Source organism: Papilio xuthus, unplaced genomic scaffold (assembly GCF_000836235.2).
Source record: "Papilio xuthus unplaced genomic scaffold, Pxut_1.1 DF824888.1, whole genome shotgun sequence".
NCBI lineage: Eukaryota > Metazoa > Arthropoda > Insecta > Lepidoptera > Papilionidae > Papilio > Papilio xuthus.
In genome coordinates this window covers 1,904,688-1,930,384 of record NW_013533761.1, presented here as the reverse complement: position 1 = coordinate 1,930,384, position 25,697 = coordinate 1,904,688, and the positions used below count along the sequence as shown (strand labels likewise).

The 25,697-nt window shown below is 33.2% G+C and overlaps 5 protein-coding genes across 13 annotated transcripts in view; 2 read left to right on the top strand and 3 right to left on the bottom strand.

Moving 5' to 3' along the window:
* CLIP-190 (Cytoplasmic linker protein 190) overlaps positions 1-4,653 on the bottom strand; it is a 46,007-nt gene extending 41,354 nt beyond the window's left edge. For 8 of the 9 annotated variants that reach the window (XM_013325016.1, XM_013325019.1, XM_013325020.1 and 5 more), the window contains exons 1-2: positions 4,313-4,653; positions 3,707-4,015 (exon numbers count right to left, since the gene is read on the bottom strand). In XM_013325016.1, the coding sequence (XP_013180470.1) occupies positions 3,707-3,950 (244 nt within the window). In that variant the 5' untranslated portion in view covers positions 3,951-4,015; positions 4,313-4,653. The remainder of the gene's footprint in view (positions 1-3,706; positions 4,016-4,312) is intronic. The other variant, XM_013325018.1, reaches the window with a different exon arrangement.
* Positions 4,654-5,090: 437 nt separating this feature from the next.
* Positions 5,091-7,917, top strand: pelo (pelota mRNA surveillance and ribosome rescue factor). Its single transcript, XM_013325148.1, has 7 exons — positions 5,091-5,286; positions 5,357-5,600; positions 5,703-5,957; positions 6,164-6,386; positions 6,763-6,955; positions 7,137-7,243; positions 7,568-7,917. Exons 1-7 carry the CDS (start codon positions 5,246-5,248, stop codon positions 7,666-7,668), a joined length of 1,164 nt encoding a protein of 387 aa, XP_013180602.1. The 5' UTR covers positions 5,091-5,245; the 3' UTR covers positions 7,669-7,917.
* A 349-nt stretch (positions 7,918-8,266) lies between these two features.
* Positions 8,267-11,134, bottom strand: LOC106127138 (pescadillo homolog). Its single transcript, XM_013325146.1, has 6 exons — positions 10,948-11,134; positions 10,542-10,775; positions 10,073-10,444; positions 9,188-9,911; positions 8,833-9,035; positions 8,267-8,572 (listed from the first exon to the last, which is right to left on the bottom strand). Exons 1-6 carry the CDS (start codon positions 10,969-10,971, stop codon positions 8,294-8,296), a joined length of 1,836 nt encoding a protein of 611 aa, XP_013180600.1. The 5' UTR covers positions 10,972-11,134; the 3' UTR covers positions 8,267-8,293.
* A 302-nt stretch (positions 11,135-11,436) lies between these two features.
* Positions 11,437-12,222, bottom strand: LOC106127140 (uncharacterized). Its single transcript, XM_013325149.1, has one exon. It carries the CDS (start codon positions 12,183-12,185, stop codon positions 11,466-11,468), a length of 720 nt encoding a protein of 239 aa, XP_013180603.1. The 5' UTR covers positions 12,186-12,222; the 3' UTR covers positions 11,437-11,465.
* A 5,024-nt stretch (positions 12,223-17,246) lies between these two features.
* On the top strand, positions 17,247-19,947 carry LOC106127137 (filaggrin-like). Its single transcript, XM_013325145.1, has one exon. The coding sequence runs from the start codon at positions 17,249-17,251 to the stop codon at positions 19,859-19,861; it is 2,613 nt and encodes an 870-aa protein (XP_013180599.1). The 5' UTR covers positions 17,247-17,248; the 3' UTR covers positions 19,862-19,947.
* The last annotated feature ends 5,750 nt before the right edge of the window (positions 19,948-25,697 follow it).

Here is a 25,697-nt window from a genome sequence, read left to right as displayed (position 1 = left end):
ATCAATCCATCTAAGCATTCGCATTTATAATATTCGTAAGATCTGTGAAAATATTAACACGCAATGAAACAGTTTTAATGGAAATTGTAATTATAATAATTTGACATGAGAGAGCTTTCGTATACGTAAGCCTAACTCAATGCGAGCTATAAATAAAGTGACCAAAGACCTTAGTCGAATGAATGAGTCTGCGAAACTATTGTTAGTGCAAACGATCGTCACGGTGAAAGTGTACTTCTATGTCGGCAACAATAAAAACAAACAGAGGCCGACCTAAACACGGAGACACTATTCTTGGACGAGCGATATTCCATTCATTGTGTTGTTCCATACGACACGATATCTTAATTTAGATTTTACGTATGCATGGAACGATTTATCAATAGTTTATTTGTTTGAAGTAAATCCAATTACTGAACTATAACTGCTATCTAATAGTAACAAATAATCAAATTAATAATAACGGAGTATATAATTAAAAACTTCATTTCTCACAACATAGAACAACCGTACCGTTACGTGAATAATAAGTGAAGGTCGTATTAGTAACCGGTTCAGAAAGTAACCATTAAGAGCTGACGTAGTAGGTTTTTTGTTCATTGTATTCGTTCTTTTCGCAAATTAAACAATTCAATTAAGTGTCGAGTGAAGTAAAAGAATTAAAGGGAAAGTGAAAGCGGAAACGTTGCGAAATAAAATTCGTAATGATAAAAACAAATACGTTAATCCAAATAAAGCGATAATTCAATCGATTCGATTTTATTTTAAATGGAGATATAATTTAGAATTTCCTGCTATTTTAATTACACTACGATATCCATCTTAAACAGCCACTTTAAAATAAATATTCGATGGAAATAAAATGTCATGTTTTAGTACTGTTCCTTATAACTTTCTTCTTTGACGATGCATATAGGCAGAAAATACGCACGATGTTGAAGAGAAACTATTGATTGTTGCCGCTTTACGGTGCACATTAATCGGAACGCACTCACTAACCGATACAAATCGGATATTGGACATTGTTACTGGCGAAACTCCGTGACGATTGTTCCAAATAAATGATAGAAACTTATTTCTTCGGCAAAGAGAATAAACATTCATAGACAAAGGAATATTTTTAATGTCTTCTGGAGTAAAAATCGATTGCCTAAATACGTTTTATTCTGCCAAGTTTTAAAGTCGAGTGCCTACTGTATGTTCGTCATCCGTTTAATTTTATACAATTTGTAGGTGCACTAAAAATAATGAACGTTCTTGCCAAAGATTTTGAATTAAGCAGCTTAAAATAGACTTTTATTTAAATTTTCTAAAGAAAACGATTCTTCAGTTGCCACTATTTTGGACGATGAGTGTTAAAGTCAAAATTACTTGTTTATTCGTTTAGCAATGTGTGGCAAAGACCAACGGCAAACGTAACAAATAGAAGCCCCATGAGCTCTTCCACGACCATCACGCATCTGGACACATTAAAATAAACAGACGCGAATTAGCTGACCACTTGCTGAGAATGCATGAATCCAGGGCAACCAAAGTATCTTAAGGGAAACAATCCCGAGAGTGGTCGAGGCAAACCAAACCTGCGGTGATTGGGTGATGTGAATCGAGACGGCAAGAAAATTTGAATAACAAATTGGAGAAATGTTGCTACACATAAACCGACGTAGATGAAATTGCTAGCCCGCAGAGGGCTTTAGAGCTTTAATTATCACGATCTCTTGTTTTTTCAATTTTTTTTTGTTACATTTATCAATCTTGATGAGGACATAAGTGATTCAATTGACCTCATCTTTTTGCGTGGGTAGAGTAAAAGAAGACAAACGGAAATGGCGTCACTGCGAGCCCCCACATACATTAAATAAACTACCATAAATATTTTCAACATACTTAAATGGATATTGTTAGTCAATAAGTTCTAATGATAGCCAATAAACAAAATACGGAGAGTATGTATTTTGTTACCATGATAGCAAGTTTTCTGTGGTAATCATATCACGAAACACTTCAATAAACTCTATCAATCTTCAGTCAACTTGTAGAAAATAAATAATTCAACTTACATATTATTTCATCAAGTAAATACTAGTCAAAATGTGACAAATCAATTGCATTGCATATTTTTTTTATAACATATGGTGGCAAACTAGCGAGCGGCCACCTAAAATCGCTGATATAGCGAAGTGACCGTTGCCCATGTGCAATTGCATATGCGTTGCCTACCTTTAATCGACGGAGGAGAGGATGCTCAGAAAGAAAATATTTTCCCTTCCCATGCATCCTCTCATCCGGAAAGTCCACTTCCACTTCACATCATTCTCTTATAAGAAAAAGGGTGGGAAGGGAAAGAGGACTAAATTAGACCTCCGAGACACACACTCATTAGACGAAACGCGGAATTGCTTCCACTTCACGCCTGTCTTCTGTGTGGTTGTGGTATTTCACGGGGCGAGCCGGGCAAATTCGTGCAAATATGTTAAAGCGGGCTCTACCACTGTTAGAGTGTCACTAATGCCTTAATTAAATAAAGAAACAAGATACATTAAGCCAAATTTAGAACTAGGTAAGATATCTTTAAATAGGATTACAAATTACTACAAATAAAAAAATCACATAGTATATTTTTAGCAATAATAGAAATGGTCTATACTATTAAAAATAGGAATAATCTGACTTTTAGTTAGCATCAAATACTCCAAAACTACAGAATAAATTTAATAAATTCTTTCTCCATTGGGAAGCTATACTGTCCTCGGGTGACATAGGCTATATTTGTTTTATTTTTATTTTGTGCAGACGAAGTTGTAGGTAGTAGATTACAAATTGCTTCACATAAATAACTATAATAAGAAGAAAAAAATGCAAAAACTTTTCTCCCTTTAATAATAAAACCGTCATGGGATAATCTTAAATATACTTAAATTTACCATAAAAATAAATTTAGAACTTGATATCTTAGTAGGTAATAAGTTAAGCTATGTCATCTACTCTGTATTGAAACAGGTTTTATAAAGTTACAAAAAGTTATATTGTGAAATTATTATGAACTAAATGATGATGTAATGATACAAGTATTTGTGACCTCAAGTCTCAACTTGAGGTCACAAATACTTGTATGTTGATGATCTAATGTTTATTAGTTTTACACATACTATCAATACTACACATTACTGGAGTTCAATTAAATGTTCATTATGTTTATACATAATCTTAAATTGTAAATAAAGTGAAAGTACTATAAATAAATTTAAAGAAAACAACAGAACTTGCTATTATAAATTTCAAATGACTATTTTCCAGAAATTTCTATTTTCATATGCTGCATATTTTTAATAAATATATTAGTAAATACTTAAGTTATTTATTTTTGTTGGACATTATTTTTTAATTTGTTTAAAATCCCAGATATTTTGTTCACATTAATTTAAATGATTTGTTGTACTGTTTATGGGTGTAAAGATAAAATTTATAGTAAATATAGATAAACTATACATGAAAATATGTACTATATTACCAAATACCACTATCATAGTGATCACAGAACATGACTGCAAAAGATGATAGCAGAAGATGAGGATCAACATTAATGAGAACACTGACTACCTACATTACTCTCTAAGTGGGAAGATGAAAGAGTTGTCAATTGCAGTTTGTATAATACCTTCAATTATATGAAAACACAAGAATAAACATAAAAAAAGATTCTTACCAGCTCTAGGGGAGATAGGAACAGCAGGCTTGGGTGCAGCGTTGGAACACAGCCGTCCAATCTTCGAAGGTGGTTTCAGACCTGATGGCTTGGGCAGAGTTGTGGGTCTTGCATGTTCAGCTGTTCTTGGTATTGTCGATGCTGTGGTGCTGACTGATGCATTGTCGGACGACGTTGATAATGGAGCCGGCGGCGGTATACCGTTGTCCGTCCGTCCATCCCGCGATAACTCTTGTTCACTCATTTTTTTACGGGTTCACTTTTTATTTAATTACTACGTGCTTATCATCATATCGAAACCATTGTACGCTAATAAAAACAAAAACAAAAAAAACCGACGCGTCAGAAATAAACTCGCGACTAATAAACTAAAAATACCGCAAGTTCCCGCGCAATAACAGGACACGCAATCTGGATCACGGCCATAACGCAACACGTTAACGTAAATAAAATCGGTGTTTTTTTGCAAATACCGTAATTTTACGTTAAAAGCAATTAATTACACGTGCGGGAAAACACAACAATTCAAAATGTTGTCGTTATCATAAATATTTTCAGCAATTACTATTTGTTACGAGCATTACATAGAAAATTATAACAGCATACCTTGAGTCGTTAATCAGAGCACATACAGTGCAATCCGTGACTTAGAAAAACTCGCGAAATATTTACCGCTCACCGTTTCAGCTGAACTTGACAACGTTATCACTACACGTAACTACACCTATACAAATTATTTATATATGCTTTTAACTTTTACATCTCCATCACAAGAACATCAAACACAAAACCACTTAAGTCACTAAACATCAAAAACTCTCAGAATAGAAGACGGCCGATATCCATTGAACACAGTACAAAATTTGTAATGCAGAAATACATTGCATTATACGACAGAACAGAATGTTTAAATTTTTTTTAGTATACACTTTTTCTTGAGAGAATGGATCCGTTTTTCGTTCGGAAATAAAAAAGACAAACAGATTTATTTTATTCTTAAAAATGTAAAGACTAAAAAATTCGAATGACGGCATAATTATACCATATTTTATCGAACACAAGTAAAATCGAAAGAATAAGGAATGAAATAGGAAAGGATGTAAAATTATTTCAATAATTCTGTGCGCATTGTGACACGAAGCTTTGTCGTGCTTTATAATATCAAGTTTTAATGGAACTGAAATTGACTTCAGCCCAATAAAACTTAATGATACAAGCCAACAACTATTAAAAATATGGATAATGAGTTGCTATTTAGACTTCTAACCTTCAGTGTAATAAATTGTCTAAATCTTACCCTTTCCCCAATCTCCCTCTTTTAGGTTGTTTTATGTTCAAGTTACGTTATTTATTTCGTGACTTAAGTTTTCTGACATTTGTGTTTGACTTTGACACGTGACATTTGACATTGATAATGAGAATGCACTGCATATTGTAAAAAATAAAGTTCTGATTTAATCGCTAGATATGCGTTTAAAGTTCACTCAGAAACGTAATATAATTATGGAATAGTCAATTCTATAAGATATCGATAAGAAAATGAAGTTAACACATAAAAACATAGAGAAAGATGGCTGCGGGTATGTGTTTTAAATAAAATGAAAATATGTAATTGCAGACATAACATAAGGAATATAATTTTAATTATAGGAGTATTGGGCTTATACCCGAGGAATCGGAGGATATGTGGCATGCCTATAACTTGATATCAGAAGGTGATGCAGTGACCGCGTCAACTGTGCGTAAGGTCCAAACGGAATCATCCACTGGTTCTTCCACTAGTAGTAGAGTTCGAACTACGCTCACTATAAGAGTTGAAACTATTGATTTTGATACACAAGCATGTGTATTACGTTTAAAAGGTCGAAACATAGTAGAAAACCAATATGTGAAGGTAAATATAACTTTGTTAGGATTCACTATTCATGTAAAATATCTAAACTTTATATTCCTTACAATTATATAAAGTATTGATAATAGTGAATTATAATTTCAGATGGGTGCATATCACACATTAGATTTGGAACAGAACAGAAAATTTGTTTTACAAAAGGTTCTCTGGGATTCGGTGGCACTGGAGAGAGTGGACATAGCTTGTGACCCAGCAGCTTCAGCTGATGTGGCGGCTGTTGTAATGCAGGAGGGCCTTGCCCATGTTTGCCTTATCACACCCTCAATGACACTTGTCCGCTCTAAAATAGATGTAACAATACCAAGGAAAAGAAAAGGTTTTGTTCAACAACATGAAAAGGTAGACAAATTACAAGAAAAAGACAATTGTATTCATTTTATGTTTCACTAGTACACAATGTACGCTCCATTTATAACTTTATAATTGTATTTTCATAGTACAAACCAATTCAACATTTTGAAATTCCTGAAGTAGATAGCCAAATTAACCTTTATATTATTTGACATAATCCAGTATTATATATGTGTTGATATATTTTCTTACAGGGTCTAAATAAGTTCTATGATGCTGTAATGCAGGGCATTTTGAGGCACATTGACTTCAGTATAGTGAAATGTGTAATTCTTGCATCACCTGGTTTTGTTAAAGATCAGTTCTTTGACTACATGATGCAACAAGCTGTTAAAACAGATAATAAATTATTAATTGATAATAAGGGAAAGTTCTTATTAGTTAAAGCATCATCTGGTTTTAAACATTCATTGAAAGGTAAATACATGTCATTTCCAATAAAAAAGTGGTTAGTAAGCTTTTGTCTTACTAATATTATAAATGTGAATGTTTGGATGGATGGATGGTTGTTTGAAGGTATCACCAGAAAAGCTGTGTCTCGCTGAAATTGGCATAGATGTAGAACATCATGTCCAATTACGCATGGACAGAGCCGCGTGCGACAGTTAGTATTTTACTTAATTTACGAACTTGTTTTGACAAACTAGCACTTTATAAAACGAAAATTCTAATGACAAGTAAATAAACCCTAAAACACATTAAATATCACTTCAATTTTCACATTTTGTTATCTCCCAGGGTGAATTGGTAGCACTGACGGTCTTAAAAAATTTGACTAATTTGACTATTTCAGAAGTACTTCAAGAACAATCAGTTATGGCAAAGATATCGGACACAAAAGCAGCAAGTGAGGTGAAACTATTAGAAAGCTTTTACACAATGTTGCAGTTGGAACCTGCTAAAGCCTTCTACGGCAAGAAGCATGTGGAAAAAGCAAATGAGGCATTAGCTCTTGAAACTCTCATGATATCTGACAGATTGTTTAGGTAAGTTTTTTAAGATTACTAATGAAGTATAGTTTAACTTAGACAAACAAGAGATTTGACTAAAAAACAAAAAAAATTGTAGAAGTAAACATTTTAAAAGTAAAATAAATTAGTAATTTAGGTATTGAGTACTACCATGTTTGAACCTCGGAAAGTTATTTTGTATTTAAATTTTTTACAGATGTCAAGATGTTTTGAAAAGGAAGGAATATGTAGCTCTAGTTGATTCAGCAAGGGAGAATGGCTGTGACGTCAGAATATTTTCAAGTATGCATGTATCTGGTGAACGTAAGTACATTATTTTTATAAACTTTTATTCAAATATGACCTGTCACCCGTGACTTCGTCTGCGGGGAATTTACAAGAAACACAACTAGTAGCCTAAGTGTTCTTCTAGACTATATTTTACATGAATGCCGAATTCCAGCAAGATCCATGTAGCTGTTTTGGAGATACCTTTAAACAAACATCCATCCAATTTTTGCATTAATAATATTAGTAAAGAGTAACCACTTAATGTTACAGAACATTGAAAAAAAAATTTAAAGCATGGAATGTATCATTTCAGTACAGTATCATGAAAATTATATTAATTTTTAATGACATTTTCAGAATTAGATCAGTTGACCGGTATTGCTGCAATCCTACGTTTTCCAATGCCAGAGCTGGAAGATAGTGATGCAGAAGACGACAGTGGTACAGAATCTGATTGATAACCTCCAACAAATTATTAGCTAAAAGCATTTTATAGCAACATGTATTTAGTTATAAAAAATTTGTACATTCGATATTTGTATTGTAATGAATCTTAGAAAAATATTATTAAATGTAATATGCTTCTATATTATGTCTGTAAATATACTCATAAAAGTGTATTTAATACCTAAATTTCCCAATATTTTGCCGCGACAATATTTTATACAGACCTTAGGGTAGCCATTTATTTTTATACAGAAATAAATGTATTCAATCAATTTAATATCGTTGTATTCAAATTTATTCTACTATAGTCGTAGTAAACTACTATTAAAATAAAACTTACTTTTTCGTTTTGTTGAATATTAGTTATATTGTTTAAATGAGAGTAGGAATTAATATGTACTTACATATTTTACGCCTCAATACCGATATTTAATTTTAACAAGATAACGTCATTTTTGTTGTTTTTCAAATATAAATGGCTCTATATAGTGTTAGACCAGTCGCTATTTAATTGAAATGCCATAATTTTGTAACAAATTCTGTTTGGTTGTAATCTGTATGTAAAAAAATTGACCATAAAGGAATAGATAGATATAGAAATAAAATATATTTATTTTAACAGATGTTTTATTTATTTCAATTAGAAGAAGCAGCTTCCAATGCTTGCATTTTCTGTTTACGTTTCTCTGCTTTTTTCTCTTCTTTTACTTTCTCGTCGTGTAGACGTCGCTTCTTCCTCAACAGCCATATCTCCTTCTTCCTCTGTTCCTGTCCAGCTTTCATGCTCTTGTAAAGATTTCTGTGCTTTTTCCTGACAAGTTTCTCTCTTAGTCTGAATGCCTGTTTATCCTCAATTTCTTTTTGATATGGATTTTCTTTGTGTGTTACACCGGTTGACACCGCCATTGCTTTTTTCTGCAAATCGAAGTAAAAGGGTAAGATTTGGTTGTCGAAAATTTATCACATCATCAACCTGCCCGTATCCCTATCGAAGGTCGGCACAGTATGTACTACTCCTCCATACATCATCAGCCGAAAAAAATTATTACATTAAAAGAAATATTAAGTTAAGTATTTATTTTTAGAGTCGATGAATTAATTGAAATGGAAAATGTAATATTAATGGATGTTTATGCTGTTTCTATAAAAGCAATTTATTTATAAAAAAATCAAACCTTTTCTTTAGCCAGTTTCTTTTTCTCTGGATCTAAATCATCTTCACCATCTTCTTCATCATCACTAGCTGAATCTTCTTCTACTTCTTGCTGATACTGCCGTGTTAATGCTTTTTCATCATCTTCCTCTGAACTATCTTCCTCTTTTTCCTCTGCATCTTCATCACTGGCTTCCTCAATATCACTTCCAGATGGCTCATCATCTGGAATTTGTATTTACTTTAACTATAATACTATGCATATTGCATCACATTCTATAGTTATTGGTAACACAAGAAATTCTGACATGATTCAGGTATAATAATGCATAAGTTTTGTTTTTTGTTCATAAACAAATGAATTGATAAAAACTTACCTAATGGTTTAAAGTTAGGATCCTTCAAAGCCCTCTCTTCAGGTGGCATATACACTTGGTCCTTAACCTTGTCAACAAATGGTGATAAATGTGGTGGCAGAACTGCTCCCATTAAATATTTATTGATTGGAAGTAGTGTTCTGGCATTAACACTGTCAAATACCCACTGGGGTTGAACGTAATAACGAGAAAGATATTGCTTATCCATACTAGGCCTGTCAACAATCTGGTAAGCAATAGACTCATCACTTTCATCAAATGTGGCTCCGACAAAGTGGTCTTTGTCCCAGGACACTTCACCTCCGAAGCATCTTATTATAAACACCAATGGTTCCCTAGGAACTTCACGATTTAGGAAAAATTTAAGACCTTTAAACATGGTCTTTAGATTTTTTACTTTTTCAACTTCTAATTTAGCTTCTTCAAGTTTCTGTGGGTCACCATCTTCCGCCTGGAATACATCAATTTCGGGCAACTCTTCCACTTCATTGGAACCAGCAATTTTTGCAACAGAAATATTTAGTGCCGCAATTCTCTCAGCTACATATGCATGTTCGTCAACAAGGTCCTTGTCTGTCTCTGGTGTGAAACCAGCTGTCAGTTGTGGTGGATAGACAAGGTTCAGAGAATGGAACAGTTTGAAGTTGATGAATCCAAGCATCATTGTGTAGAACTCTACAAATGTTGACATAATCTTAAAATCTACTTCGTCTTTGCTTTGAGGCTAAAATAAAGAAATGCACAATATGATTAACAAATAATGTACATAATAATTGTTCTCCAAAAATATTGAGATTTATGCAGAAACCCAAATGACTTGTAATCTGCCCAAATATGTTTATTAGAATTTTATGAAATTTAACAACAAATGTAAATTTAATATACCTGGAAAGAGAAGTGATGTGGCACAATCCATGTTATAGTTTGTCCTTCAAATTCTGCTTGGTAGTAGTAACCTTTGATAGAAATAAAAACTTTCCGTAAAGCCTTTGCTGCAATTACTGCATGCATAAACTCTACCGATAATCTTCTGCACAGTAAAGACTGATCCCTAGGTACCTTCTTTAGTGATGGGAAGGTACTGAAGAGAAAGCACAATGTCAAACAGTCGTCAAGGTCTCTTAAAGCATCAACAAATGTTGGATATCTTTCTTTAACAATATGATCAATGTTAATAGATGGATAATCACGTAAATATTTCCTCATCCGACCAAATTCTCTTGTAGCTCGAGCTTTTCGAATCTTTTGTTGATAAACCTAGAAAAATACACTTTTAATATTATTTCCGATCAAGTGAAATATTCAACATTAAAATGAGTAAATGTTCACTTGGCAAAATTTAAATTTCACATACCTTCAAGTCTCTCAGCTTCCATATTATTGGTTCGTGCAACAAAAATTTAATATCTTTCGTGTGATATAAGGTTTTGATGCCCCCAGCACCTTTTTGGGCCCTTTTACGGTTGCGAGGCTCTCTTGGGTATATGCCTTTAAGAATACAAATTCGTCTGAAGTCTTTCAATGAAAGTTGTAGTTTCTTTAGTGCAGCTTTCCTTGTCATAAACTGTGCTCCCTCTCCGGATGAATACTAGTTCGTGAAAAAGGAAAATTCAATTTTACTTTAAAAAAAAAATCGGTTAAGCTATTAGGTTAACAGAAGTTTCTGCATTTTCATGCTTGTATTTCTATATGAATTATATCAAACAAAGAATAATATCGGTAAATAGCACGTGTTGTTTGGTTATGTGAATTGTACATACCTTCTTCTTTTTCTTGGAAACCATTTTTTAACTTTGAAAAATAAAGTTTACACGATGATTGCGAGAACTTATGAAAGTTTTTAGCGTATTAATCTGATTAACAGTTATTTAATAAAATGTTTGTGGCTACAGCGCAGTAGAAAAAGGAAGCATGAGAATGTTGACATTTGTCATTGTCATATTGACAATTGTCAATTTAGGTTTAACACCATTGTCTATGGTAACTTTGTGACTATGGTCAATCTATGTCACAAAAAATGATGTCTAAATTTTTTTTTAAATAAAAAAGTAAACATGCGTATTTTTATTACTTTATTCATAAAATCTGTGCCATTCTTTAAGTTGAAAATCTATCAGCTCTCAAATTTAGCGCTTTGATTACGACCATGTAGGATTAAACGGTTTGAATAATACAGAAATGAAGCATATTATTAAGTAAACAAAACTTTATTTACTTAACAATAAATAATTACTCTTTATTTAGGCTATACTATCCAGAAAATTGATTCAAACATAATCTAGTCATCATCTGCCTCTTCAGTAGTTATTTTTCCCGTTGTTGTGGTTTGACTCTGTGTCCATGCGGTAGGATCTAGCATAACATACTGATAAGGATATGCGTAAGCACTCGGCCAATGATGTGGTACTGGTAATGCAGTTCTTGAAGCGCCATCATTTTCTCCATCTTTATGAGAGTTTAAAGCACCGGTTAGCGCTGCCATCATGTGAGGGTAGTAGAATGGGTAAGGATACGCAGGTAAACTTGTTGGTGGCGTTAAACCTTCCAACTGACATTGTGACTCTTCTGATGCTTTATAATTTTGAGAGGCATATAATCCAAACGGATACGGACTGAATCCGTTCATATCGGGCGTGCTTGGTATAGGAAGCGCATAGGCATACTTGACTGGTGGGCTAGTAACGATAGTTTTCTTTTTAGTGGTGACCGTCTTCTCGTGCGGTGAACTGCTTGTTGTTAAACTGGAGGTGAATGTTACTGGTGCGGAAGCTGCTTGAGCTTGAGTCGAAGCTGGTAAAAAGTTGATGGGATGTTCTGTCAGCCATTGTGAGTCTACGCCGCTGTCTTCTGACGCCGCCACATACAAGTCTCCTGTAATGCCGTCCTCCGATGGCTTGACAAAAAGTCCATGGACGGGAGTCAGTTTAGGCACGTTAAAGTTTGCTGCGTTCGATCTTGTAGAATAAATCACGAGTAAAATTACGCTTAATACTTTCATTTTGAGCGATTTTTTTATAAAGTGACGCTCGAATTATCTCTCTCCCTCGTGCATTAGAGGATACCCGTATTTCTATTATAGGTTATTGGAATACTTTACTAATATAAATGATATTTAATGAAATATTCATTATTTATATACCTTAAAGAGATAAGCGTTGAGATCTAATCATGTTATTCAAATCTCATTGATCTAAGTTACGGCACGTAGTTCATTACAGACGGTAATGTTCTATCAACACGTTAAATGATAACGCATGTTTGAGGTTCAGTCATCAATATCTACTTTATATCCGTTAAAGTTCAATTTTGTCTAGAACCTGTAATATCCTGTACACAAAAAAATATTTTTAATGGACCAACCTTAAATTAAAACAATATCTGACAGTTTTTTTTTAATTTAGGTTATGTGTAGTAAAACGGTACTTATAAGAATTAATGTAATCGTATTTCCATTGAATTTAATTTATTTTCTCATTAAAATCTCGGCTATTATTTTTGTAACATTTAGGGAAATAAAACGCAAATAAATTCATACTTTATTAAAAAATAAAAAAAAAAACAAAAAATAGTAGAACAGTTAAGCTGAAGTTATTGTTGTTTTGAAATCATAAATTATTTCACTTTTTATTGTCGTTATAGGCAATTTATTGCAATACCTTACATTTGAAATGTACTTTTATTTTATTGTATACGTTACGCTGCTATCAATAAAATGTATAACAAACTATAGAACCTCAATGTGTTTACGTGAGAACGAAGAGTATTCCCTTTGTGGTTGGAAATGTCCACCGACATGCGTGAACATGCATCTATTATCGTTACATGGGACTGTATGCTCTTTGACATGGGAGTGCAGGATAGGCTGCAGATGCTCCGCGGGATACATCAGAGATGAATACAGTAAGAAATGTATTTTGGTACATCAATGTCCAGGTCAGTAGCAAAAAAGATTATTGAAAAAAGTACGTAGCGTAACTTATTTAATGTAATCTAAGTTATAATTTTTAATATAACGATAAAAGATAGCGCCAAAACGAAAACGTGCATAGGAAAGATTTTTAATGAGGTCGACGACGTGATTCGGCTTTCAGTAATTTCGTCTCGTAAGCAGTTTTAGTGAATCAAGGCATCACACGTTTGTTATGCATACTCGCTAAATGTTAACGTTACGTACAGTCAACATCATAAGTTATTAAGTCAAACAAATTCTTAAATACTGTTATATTTATTCCTACTACGTTCTTCTTATTAAATCATCATTACTTTCTACAGTTGTTGCTGTAAAAAAAGGTGTTTTCAATATCTGATATCAACACTAAATAGCTAATTTGAAAACCTTTTTTTTATTATTTAAGTATCACTGATATTCCCAAACCCATAAAAAGAGGCTGGGTATTAAAAGATACTAATATCATGTAGGTTAGTTGTCTAAATTATAGTTAGTATTCACTTTTAATGCTGACTGTACCGCAAGACATTAATTGATACAATTCAAAATACTTTATCTGACGTGATGATATGTATCAATTATGCTTCGTTTCCGCATAATAATATTTTATTTTTGAGCTAAGGAATACACGTATTCTATATCGGCCTAACTAAGAATTATTATTTAATCTACCTATTGAGTCTATCTGTTGAGTAAAATTTTCATATCGATCTCAAGGATTGAATATTGATTTACTCGTATGTTGTTGTAAAGAGTTACTATTAACGATATAAGCCGATTAGTTTAATGAGAATAAATGTCGATAAAAAATATAATTATGAATACTATAAAATGTGTCCTGTTCATTGTACGTCACACTTAATTTTATTTTTACTTATATAGCTTTCTAAAGTATTAGTGTGTGAAGCAACTGTTTGTATGTACGTGGTACAGATATAATACAAATCTTTTGGGATCTGGATTTAAATTTGGAAACAATGAAATATTGTTTAGACTCTATACTTGAATCGATTGTTTGGTACTTTTGGTTTGGGTCTACTTTAGAAATACGTGAGATATAATGCATATAATATTGTTATCCCAATTGTTCTCTTTAAAATGATAAAGAAATTAGTCTTAATTGAAGTGTTTCGTCAGTGGATCTTTACGGTTAGATGTGAAGCTATGTTGGTGCAACCTTTTCATACTACTTTAGATTAATCTGTAGGTAGCTATTGAGAAAATCATGTAAGCGAAAAATACTGGGACGCGTTCTACTTAAGTAAATGATGAATTTGCTTTGTAAGTAATACCGAAAATGTATTCGACTTAAACGAGGTATAAAATACCACGACAAATTAATTGTATTGCATTTATAATACTTGAAGATAATGAAGCTTGTGTGGACGTTCTTTGTGCTGAAAATCATCTGCACGGCAGCGGCACCGATTGCAGATGAACATCCTAATTTACCTGACGAAGATGAATTTAGGAAACGTTCGAGCTATACAGTACCATACGTGAGTCCCTGTGCTGCTTCATCTCTACCCATGGTACCAAGTTACCATATGGCTCTACCCCAAGTTCAAAATTATCTTCGGCCACAGTACTACAACTACAATTACCCAAGATACCGTTCAATCGATCCAAACGAGATGCCTTTTCTAAATATGAATATGTACCGAAGTCCGCAGAATACGATGGGAGGTATGGAAGTGCCCAATAATCAAAATAAACCTGACCTCACTATATTAAATTCTCACAATTTCGCACCAGCTATGCCAAATATGCCAGCAGTGGGTCTCTTTCCCTATGTAAATCCTGATCCAATGAATGTACCACTTCTCATCACGTGTACTCCGTCAATAGCGCAAGGACAAATGGTACAACCCCAAGTGCAACACAACAGTTATCGCTCCGATGGCTTCAGGAATACGGAATATGAAGACTTTTTTGAAAGAGATAGTGAATCGCAGCCGGAATATTTAACGAATTCTCAGAAACAAGAAAACATGGCTGTAAAACCCCAGTAAAATTATGCAATACACACAATAGCTTTATACAGTGTGTGTAATATTATGTTACGAGTGTAATGTGTAATAGATATTATGTGATTATTATTTGTATTTGCCCAATGTTAAATTAGTAATATAAGATTTGACAATAAAAATTTTATTCGAGTAAAATGGCATTTTAACTATAACAACTTTGTTTACAACATGTTAACATGCAAAGATTGAATTTTATTTAAAACTAGCTGTCACCTACGATTCCGTTCGCGCGTAATTAAAAAAAATACTTAATTTGTAGCCTATGTGTTCTTCCAGATTATGTTCTGCATCTATGCCAAATTTCAGCGAGATCCATGCAGTCGTTCTGGTGATACCTTCTAACAATCATCATTCCATCTATTCGCTTTTATAATATTAGTAAGAAGAAATAATAATAAAGTACATTTAGATGCAAACTTATTATGTTCTATTTCATAACCTTAACTATTTATCATAACGGTCGAATCTTAGGGATCGATTATTGGATTCTGATAGACTTTTCGTTCGTTTCACTGAAATATTTAATTAATGATAGTGGTTATAAGAATTTAACAAAATTATAATACCCCATAGCACAAGGCATTATTTAGGTGCTAGGACCGATTTAAATAATCTTTTTCAATTACAAAGCTCCATTATCACTACGAAACATAGAATATGTCAATCACTGTTTTTGTTTTTAATTCCGGGCGGACGGATTCGTGGGTACTGGCTTCTACTTCATAAAAGGACTAGGAAAGACTATAAAAAAAACTGGTAAGCTATGTGTTCTTCCATGCTATGTTCTATATCTATGCCAAATTTTATCAACATCCGTTTAGCCGTTCTGGAGATACATTCAAACAAACATACCTCCATACAAACATACGCATTTATAATATTAGTAAGATTGGTATCCTTCTCACGTTATAGAAATTAATTAAAAATAACATTGAGGGTATCATAGGGGGTTAATTAATGACTCTGAGTATCTTAGCAATAGCCTTTTAATTTTTTGTCATTAAACTTTTATATTTCGTATTGATCGTATATTTTGCTTTAAAACGCTACAGCTAACTTCAGATTTGCTTAGTAATCGTTTTAATACGAGTCGTTATTGAATTTCTTCGTAACAACGAACGTGAGTTTCGATGTTACGTGCTGATTTTGATAATTTTTAAAACTTTGTATAATAAATATTTTATATAATGAGTCGTATGTGTTACTGATAGCATGAAAAAAACAGCTAATATTAATAAAGCCTAGATAATAACGAATTTAATTTATTAAATGAAAAGTTTGGATAAAAATGGGTTGTTCCCCAAAATAAGAACTGAACACATATTTTTGTACATGAACTGAAACCCTAAATCCTGTTACTAGTATGATGTATACTTTTAGACATTATTAGTTAGAATCACTTGGCGCGTAAGACGTGCTTTCGTACAATGTCCAGTGTCAGAATTAATAGTGAGGGGATACAAACGTCGACATTTTAGTAAGGCTAGTGTTGGGTCAATACACTGCCACATTTTCGGATTTTCTTCCTAACAATACTAATGGACGTCTTTCTTAAGAATATGGTTACATTTCTCCATACAATGTGTTTCTGCCATCGACACAGTTGTATAACTAATGTCATCTCTCTCATTATCTCTTAAAAATATTATGATACATTTTAATGCAATTGTTTTGGCAGTGTAATTTCACGTTTTCATTAAAATATAGCGATGAGATGTTTTTTTACTCATTAAATATTAGTCGTTACATATTTAGTATCAATCTGGTCATTATGAATAATGCCGTAAAATTCTATTTTACTACTACATATAATTATTTTGCAATTTTTTTGGTTTTCAAGCTTTCAAATTAAAAACTTCTCATGCTCTCACTTCTCACTTTTAAATAAAATGCAATATAATTTAAAGAATTGTATATTTTAGAAATGATTCTTGAAAAAGTTAATTTAAGCTATGTAGTGTTTTCGCGACGCGCAAAGTGTGACGAGCGTTGTTTGTAAAAAGGCACGTAGCGTTTGATAGATTCGTTTGTATAAATGCAGATTACAATTCAATCTCACCATCAATTGCGCCATCGATCACAATGAAGACACTAGTAGTATTATTAACTTTGTGGTCTACGTGTTTCTCTAAACCCTCTACGCTGCAAGAACAATCGCTCCCAGTTGAAGCAGTCGAAACACAAACAGAATTTACTGGAAGAGCACACCTTCAAGATCAAGAGACGGCAATCTTTGACACCACCCACGATGAACATACAGGTACCCAATTTCAACAAAGTTTCAGTGGTTCTCCTTTACAAGAAAGAAGTATCATCGCATCTCAACAACCCTTATTGATTAAAAAAGGTTACCACATTTATAGAAGTGCTGACGAGGAGCAAATGCTAACTGATTCCAAACATAAATGCAACAAACAAGTAAAAGTTAATATTTGTGAAGAGGACGACGTGACAAATTCTAATCAAATGAGGTTTGACGACACAATTTTTAGGTCTCATGATAATATGAATAAAAATGAAATGAAGAAAACAATAAAAAAGGTAAAAGAAGTTGTTGAACATATGCAAAAGGATTTACAAACATTGGAAGATACATCGACGGATTTTGTAACAGAAGAGCAGTTGCAGAGTGGACAAAAAAAGACACAGTTGCAAGATGATTTTGTTATACTACATACAGTTTTAGATGATTTAGTCAAACATATTGGAGATGGTTCACTATCATCTAAATCCGACAAAAAGGATACTAAAAACACGAGTCATGAAGATAATGAAGAAAGTCGAATGAAGCAATGGAAGGATACAATAAGCAAAATACAAGACAATTCAGAAAGAAACATCGAGGACAGATATGCAAAAGATAACGGTGTGACCGAAAGAAGTCATCTTGAAAGTAATTCTCATACTATAATGGAAAATGAAGCCAAAACATCACCACACATACAAAGCTTGGAAACACTGTCAAGAGATAATGAAGATGCAGAAATTTCTATTACCCAGGACATCAATAAAAAGGGAAGCTTACAAAGTGATAGTTTAAGATTGGCGGAAGGTCCTACATCTCAAGCACGTGAGGAAGAGTTATTATCAAAGTCAAGTAACACTGACCACCATACTTCACAAAATCACGACGTTGAAAGCACTCATGAAACGACTAAAACAACAGAGCAAGAAGACGATACAAAGTTGGAGGGGAATACTATTGCAGACTTACATGATCATATGCATGATAAACGTACAATCACCCATATGGTAAAAAGGAAATCGGATGAAATGGAACACACACTAAGCCCAGGTCACGTAGATGAACATTTGAGTAATTCAAATCTAATGCATCATGAGAATGATCTAGAATTTAAATCACAGGATGATAACCAAGCTTCGGATTCTTCAATGAAGGTGGACGATGTTACCGGACATACTCATCATACTGATATTGCAAAGCTATCTAGTAATGAAATGGATGCAGACAAATTACAAGAAGTCAAATCAACATCTAATTCGGATACATCATTTGGCTCTCATTCTTTTGTTGCCATGCCACCGCGTGAAGCTGCACACGAAGATCAGAGTGTACCAAATAAAAAGGTCCATTCGACAATGAATAGCGAGACACCTGTAGTGCCGCATACTCGCCTAGCAATGGATCAAAACAATCAGGAGCTGAGAACTATGAGTCCCAACGAAGTAGAAACACAACACGATTCTACACAAAGTTTATTTAACGATCATTCCCAGGGTGCAATTACAGGAAAAGCTAATAATGACGCAGGAAAAATTGATGAATCGTTGCAGCATCAGTTTAATGGCCAAGATAATACAAGATGGGCACAAGAAAGGGGCATGGAAACTTCAATGCAAGGGCAATCGGGAACCCATTCACGAGATAGCATGTCAAAAAGTGAGCACACAACTGGTCATCATCATCATACGATGCATCAAGGAGAACACATGCATCGGTTACACGAGTCATCGCAACATCAACATTCAGGAAGGATGCCGTTTGATGAACATTTCACACCTTCATTGGCTACATCACACCCTAATTCCCAATTAAGAAACGAAGAAATACATTCCGTACATAATCCTATCAGTCAGTTACCTAATGGAAAATTTGCTCATGACCATTACATGATGCCAGCTATGAGGTCCAACATGGGATTCGGCGACAGCACTAGTATGAGTATGCAATCACAACACAATTTAAATATTCCACATGGTCACCACTTCTCAACGGGTCCACATGGTCAAGCAATGTTTCACAATACGCAAATGAGTGAGACCGACAGCATGGTACAAGCAAGCGAGCATATTGGTATGAGAGATGCGATGCTGAGATCGACTGGAGAGTATTCTCAGTATTACAACACTCAAGGAAATAACAAGGGATCAGGATATCATGAACAGCCTAGCATGCAACCGGTATCGAGTGGGTCCGGCGCTGTGGGACTGTTCCCTAATGCTAACGTAGGAGGTTGTGGGATACCTTTACTATTGAGTTGTTCTCCCAACGTTGTCTCTGGTACATTAGCTAAGGGACAACCTACGTATACTGCGCCTTCGTACAGATCTATGGATGCCTACAGATACCACAAGAAGCGAGAAACAAAGAATTCTAATTCCAAGCTTGATGTTAAAACGGTCCCCAAAATAATGTTCAAAAGCAAAGCTGAAGCTGCCAATGTGATAAACTAAGTCATTTTTGTATTATATACGATAACGCATTATTCTCGACTATTTAAAGATTAATGTTGTAGGTAATTTATTGTGTAAAATGGCATTACAATCGACAATAAACTTTTTATAACATTCCATATGCTTGTTTTTTCATAACCCAATTTACGTGGTAATATAGTGATTGTTAAACTGTTAATAAAGCAAGTTAAACTATTAATTTAGGTATCTTACTAATATTATAAATGCGAATGGATGGTTGGATGTTTGTTTGAAGGTATCTCCAGAAAGGCTGAATAGATCTCTGGTACTACACACACACAGACTAATTATGATTTTATAATGCTGCGCGAACGGAGTCGCGAGCCACAGCTAGTTGACTATAAGTTTCTTCTGATTAAGCATTTCATAGAAATATCCTACATTTTGTATAACAACTGATGTAGAATGATAGATTGATACTGATTGTCATAGATTCTAATAATGAAAAGAAGAAATAATGTCCATAATAATCACACTAAATAATATTATAAGGCAAAGTTTTTTAATATCTGTAGTAAGCTAATAAATAGATAAGAATATAAAGCGACAAAATAATTGTAATTAGACAAATTATGAAATGTTTTTGCTTCGTATTATTAAATCAATACATTGTACTACATTCACCGGCTAAGGTAATAACATATCGTGTTAAAAAATGCAAACAAATGAAATGCGAAACTTTTGCTGAATACAATTTCACAAACACAATGTAACATTATAAATTGATTGTGCCATTGAATAGGACGCAAAGAGATTTAATTATGAATAATTGTGTTATATTGTTATTGGTAGTAATACAAAGTGGTGTATTAAAATCTTCACCAATAAAAGAAGATGACCATGTAAAAGATGAACCTCACACCAAGATTCTCGACTCTGTGCCTACAGTATCTTTAGAAGATCAACCAAAGCCGTGCTCCGAAGTTTCTAATAACCTAAATAATGAGGGACAAGGTAATATGAAACATAAAGTCATGTTGAAATTCCCTGCAAAGATGTATGTAAATAATCTACAATACGCCAATGAATATATGGTGACTATGCCGCAATCCGCGATGGAATATCTGACAGCAATCAACAGACAGTATCAAAACACGTATGTAAGGTCTTTGCCCGCATTGGATACGCTCCCTTCAGTCTACGTAACTCGACCTCGGATAACAAATTATTATGAAAGTAGAGATCCATATTTTTATGATACGGAGATGCGAAAACAAAAGACTGTATTCGTTCCCATACATTTAAGCCCCGAAAGGTCGACTTCTGAAGAGGAGTTTTGGGCTCAGCTATCTCAGGATTCTATTATGAAGAATATTATACCTACAATGGAGGTGCCATTGCAACGTGACCCGTATGGACAATATGAACAGTTAATTCGGTTGCCATATCCGTTAAGTGCTCAAGAATTGATGAGTAATAATGGCGTGATGGGCTATTACCCAGAAAACGAGTTACGCGCCTATGAGAACCCATTGCTATACAGATACAAAACTAAAGTTAGTTCAGAAAGTGACGTTTCTGAGGATTATCCTCAAACAGAAATGCACACTATGTAATGTAACGTTAGAAACAAAATATATATGGCATTCTTATAAATAATGTGACTAAGAACGAGTTGGATTCTAAATAATTTCAATAATGAACAAAATAAAACTTTTTTTTAAATAAAAATAAGTATGTTAAAATTAAATTGATGTTTTATTTCATATTTTAAATAACTTATGACTTTATATCCATAATAAAATAAAATAATTTTGTAACTTTTTACATGGAATGGAATAAAACTATTCTTGTTTTTGGTTAATATACTGTTTAGGCATAGACCAAAATATGGTTAATTTTGAAAAATGAAGTGTCAATCTATAGTCATCGATTTAAAGCTGTAGTTAATTAATTATGATTTCGTTTCAGACAACGCGACTTGTCCGCCGGGTGAGGTGATGGGCACCAACCTTCAATGCATCACCCGTCGCCGGACCACCATCACAAATGATTCGCTTTGGCAAAATTATGATCGTTAATTTACCTTTAGTGTAAGACTTTGATAAAATTAATAAATGGAGTAAAATATTTTTGGGTTTGTTATGTAAAAGGGAAAATAAGTAATCAGTCAAAATTAATTTTGATTACTAGCTGCCAACCGCGACTGCGTCCGTGAGGAATTAAAAAAACTTAATCAGAATCCTGTGTGTTCTTCCACACTATGTTTTACTATGCCAAATTTTAGCGATCCATCTAAAGATGCACATTTAATATCAGATATTATTACTATGAGTTAATTATCTTTCTTAGTAACATATCTGCAACATAAAGTAAAAAACGCAACAGAAACCACGTGCCTAAGTGATTCATTTGGATATTGACAAAATCGACATTCTGCTGTGCCAACCTTCAAGATATATCTTTTATTATTGTTATTAATAGCTTTACGATGGCATTTGATAGAAATAGTCCATTTTTCCACTAAAGATATCATACGATAAGATTAAAGGAAGGCAGTTTGATAAAAATTTTAAAAGTATTGTACTTAGCTGTAAGTAATATCGACAAAGGTTTGTTTGTGTTACATAAAACGCAAGCGCATGAGAGATTGCGAAATATATGCGCATGTGGCGCGATTTCTGAGAACGGTCCGATTTATTTGTCGAGGTTACCCTTCTTGAAACGATTTATTTTATATAGAGCTATGTTTATTTTATTTAAACAAGTATGAAAACATGTCAAAGAAACTAATAACTAACAATGTCATACCCAAAAAAAGACATTACAAAAGTTTAAATATATGAAACCATAACACAAAAACTACTGGATACTTTTTAATTTTAAAAACCATTCAAATAAAAAAAGAATTATAGAAATCGTACAACTACGGGTGTAATTATGAAGTAACAAAAAACATGCAAACTAATTGATAACCTCCTTTTTAAATTCGATTAAAAATAACTTTTCTATTCACTAACGTATCTGTAATGATAATATTATTTCCCCAGATCATTTTACTCTCAATTAGCTGGAATTGTGTTAAAACATAACTTTATTTTGTTATCAGCATTATGTTTTCCAAACCATTATCCTAAATGATTATCATGAAAACAGCCCAACAATAACAAAAGCAACTCTATTATAAAGACTAGATAAGTCTTTTAGTACTGATATTTTTCTAAATACAAAACAGTTCTGAAAACGGAGATAATATTAATTTTGTTGTTATGATATTAATATTTGTTATAATTCATTAAAGTGCGATGATGTAACAGTGGTAGAGCCCGCTTTAACATCTTCGCACGAATTGGCCCGGCTCGCCCGGTGAAATACCACGACCACACAGAAGACAGGGGTGAAGTGGTTGGTGGCAATTCCGCGTTTCATCTGATGAGTGTGCGTTCCGGAGGCCTAATTTAGTCCTCTTTCCCTTCCCACACTTTTTCTTATAAGGAAAGGATGGGAAGTGAAAGTGAACTTTCCGGATGAGAGGATGCATGGGAAGGGAAAATATTTTCTTTCTGTGCATCCTCTCCTCCGTCGATTAAAGGTAGGCAACGCATATGCAATTGTGTATGTCATGGGCAACGGTTACTTCGCTATTTCAGCGATTTCAGGTGGCCGCTCGCTCGTTTGCCACTTTATAATATAAAAAAAATGTTCATGCAGAGATTTTCTAATTTGTATAGCTATACTCAGTCGATTAGAACTCAAAACAATCCTGGTCAATATACGCAATAAGCATTCTTTTACAATTGGTCAACGCTTCAACACATCTAATTGAAATTTAGCACACATATAGAACTGAGCCTCGAGGAACAAATGAGATAATTTTCACCCCTTTTTTTAAATATGAAGCAGACAAAGTCGTGGGTAAAATTTAGTTTAATACTAAAGTTCAAAATCGACTTTCACAGTGTATCAATTATCAAGTCATGTTATATACATCACATGTGATAGAATTACTGGCATATTTGAGGCCTTAGTTTTTACAGGAATGTCGAGTGACGACGGGCACAAATAAATATTTAGTAATCATACAGATCAACAATATTATTCCTATATGAGATGACGTGAATGGGTTGGTCTTTTGACGTCACATGGTCAGACAAAAACCTACAGTCTGCCTGGTGCCTGCCACGTAGTGATTTGAAAAAATAAACACATTAGTTTAATGTAGTAGGGTTGTCAGGATATTATGCCTTAAATCCCAATTATATAAGTAGAATAGAGACTAGATTAGAATAGCCAATATTAGTTTGAAAATTATTAAATACTAGATGTCGTCCACGTGGAATAAAGAAAAAACTAAAGCCTATGTTTTCTTCTATACTATGTTCTATATGTATGCCAAATTTTATCGAGACCCGTACAGTCGTTTTGAACAAACCTTCAAACAAACATACATCCATCTATCGAAGCATTCGCATTTATAATATTAGTAACATTGTCTCCAATGTACTGTTGTCAATTTGTGGTGCCATTTATTTTATTATATTTAAAAGACACAGTTCATTTATGTACATACAAGTACCAGGGTAATGTCCTATGATAAAACTTTAAATCAATGTTTAGTAAAATCTATTCACAATAAAATGGTAATTCCAGTATGATACTGGCAGGCGGTTACCCGCAGCCCTATGACGTGTAAGTTTCACAGATAAAGAATATCGCACAGCATTTATAAGACGATCGACTGATCCTTATTTGGCATACACTTTATAACTCTACACTAGGTTGTTCGTGTTTATTATAATAATGTACCGACTAATACTAACAATTGTTGCTCTACTGGGAGTTGGAAATGCAAGACATATACACCCGTCAGAAACTAGAGATGTGGACCCATTGGTTTTAGAATCAAGCGTAATAATGGAAAGTGTACCGAATGTAAGTTTTTTTCTTATTTAATATTATTAATAAATTTATAGTGAGTTCGATCATTTACTTTTAAAGGTGGCAAATTTTCATCGTGGTAAACAGTTAGAATTGTTTGTTAGGGCACTAGCATGCATGTACCATAGCAGTTGTTCAGAAAGAATAATAAACATATACTTACTTCAGTTGACATGTTTTGATATGTAAATATATACTCATATCGTATTTATCTTTGTTTTCTTATCGAATTAAATAATACATTATATAATGTGCCTTATTTCCTAATGTCAATAATGTGTATTTTTGGTAATACATTTACATTTTTAGCCGACTTCTAATAGAAGGAGGTTATCAATTGGTCCGTATGTTTTATTTTATGTGTTTTACCGCGTAACTCCGCCCCACGTGCTCCGATTTTGATGTTTTTTTGTTTGAAATGTTTTGCTTGTTTAGTGATTAAAAGTGGTTGTCCAATTAATAGCTAATATTTTTTTAATAAACGTTTTATATATTTTGTTATAAGTTATGTACTTATTATTTACTTTTTTGCGTTGATTAGATGGCTCTACATGTTTTAAAGGTTACATACGTTTAACGTTTTTCATTAATAGACATATTAAAATTAAATGTTTTCTTTTTCAGGATGTCGCTCCAAACTATCAATCCAGTGGATTCGTGCCAATGAACAACATTTTATTCTTCAAAGTATTTCCCCCTTGCGAAGAAGGTTTCAGACGGGATATTTTAGGCGTCTGTAGAGAAGTGTGGGACTAAACTAAACTAAATATTTTACTATTAATTTCAGATAAAAATGTGATATTAATTATATAAGTTTTAGATTAAATAAGATTTCAAAATGTTTTAATATTATTTTTGTAATAATTTTGTATAGAAAAAGGAAAAGTGTCTAGAAAATAATAATTCTTATATAAATTCACAATAATTTATTTTTCTT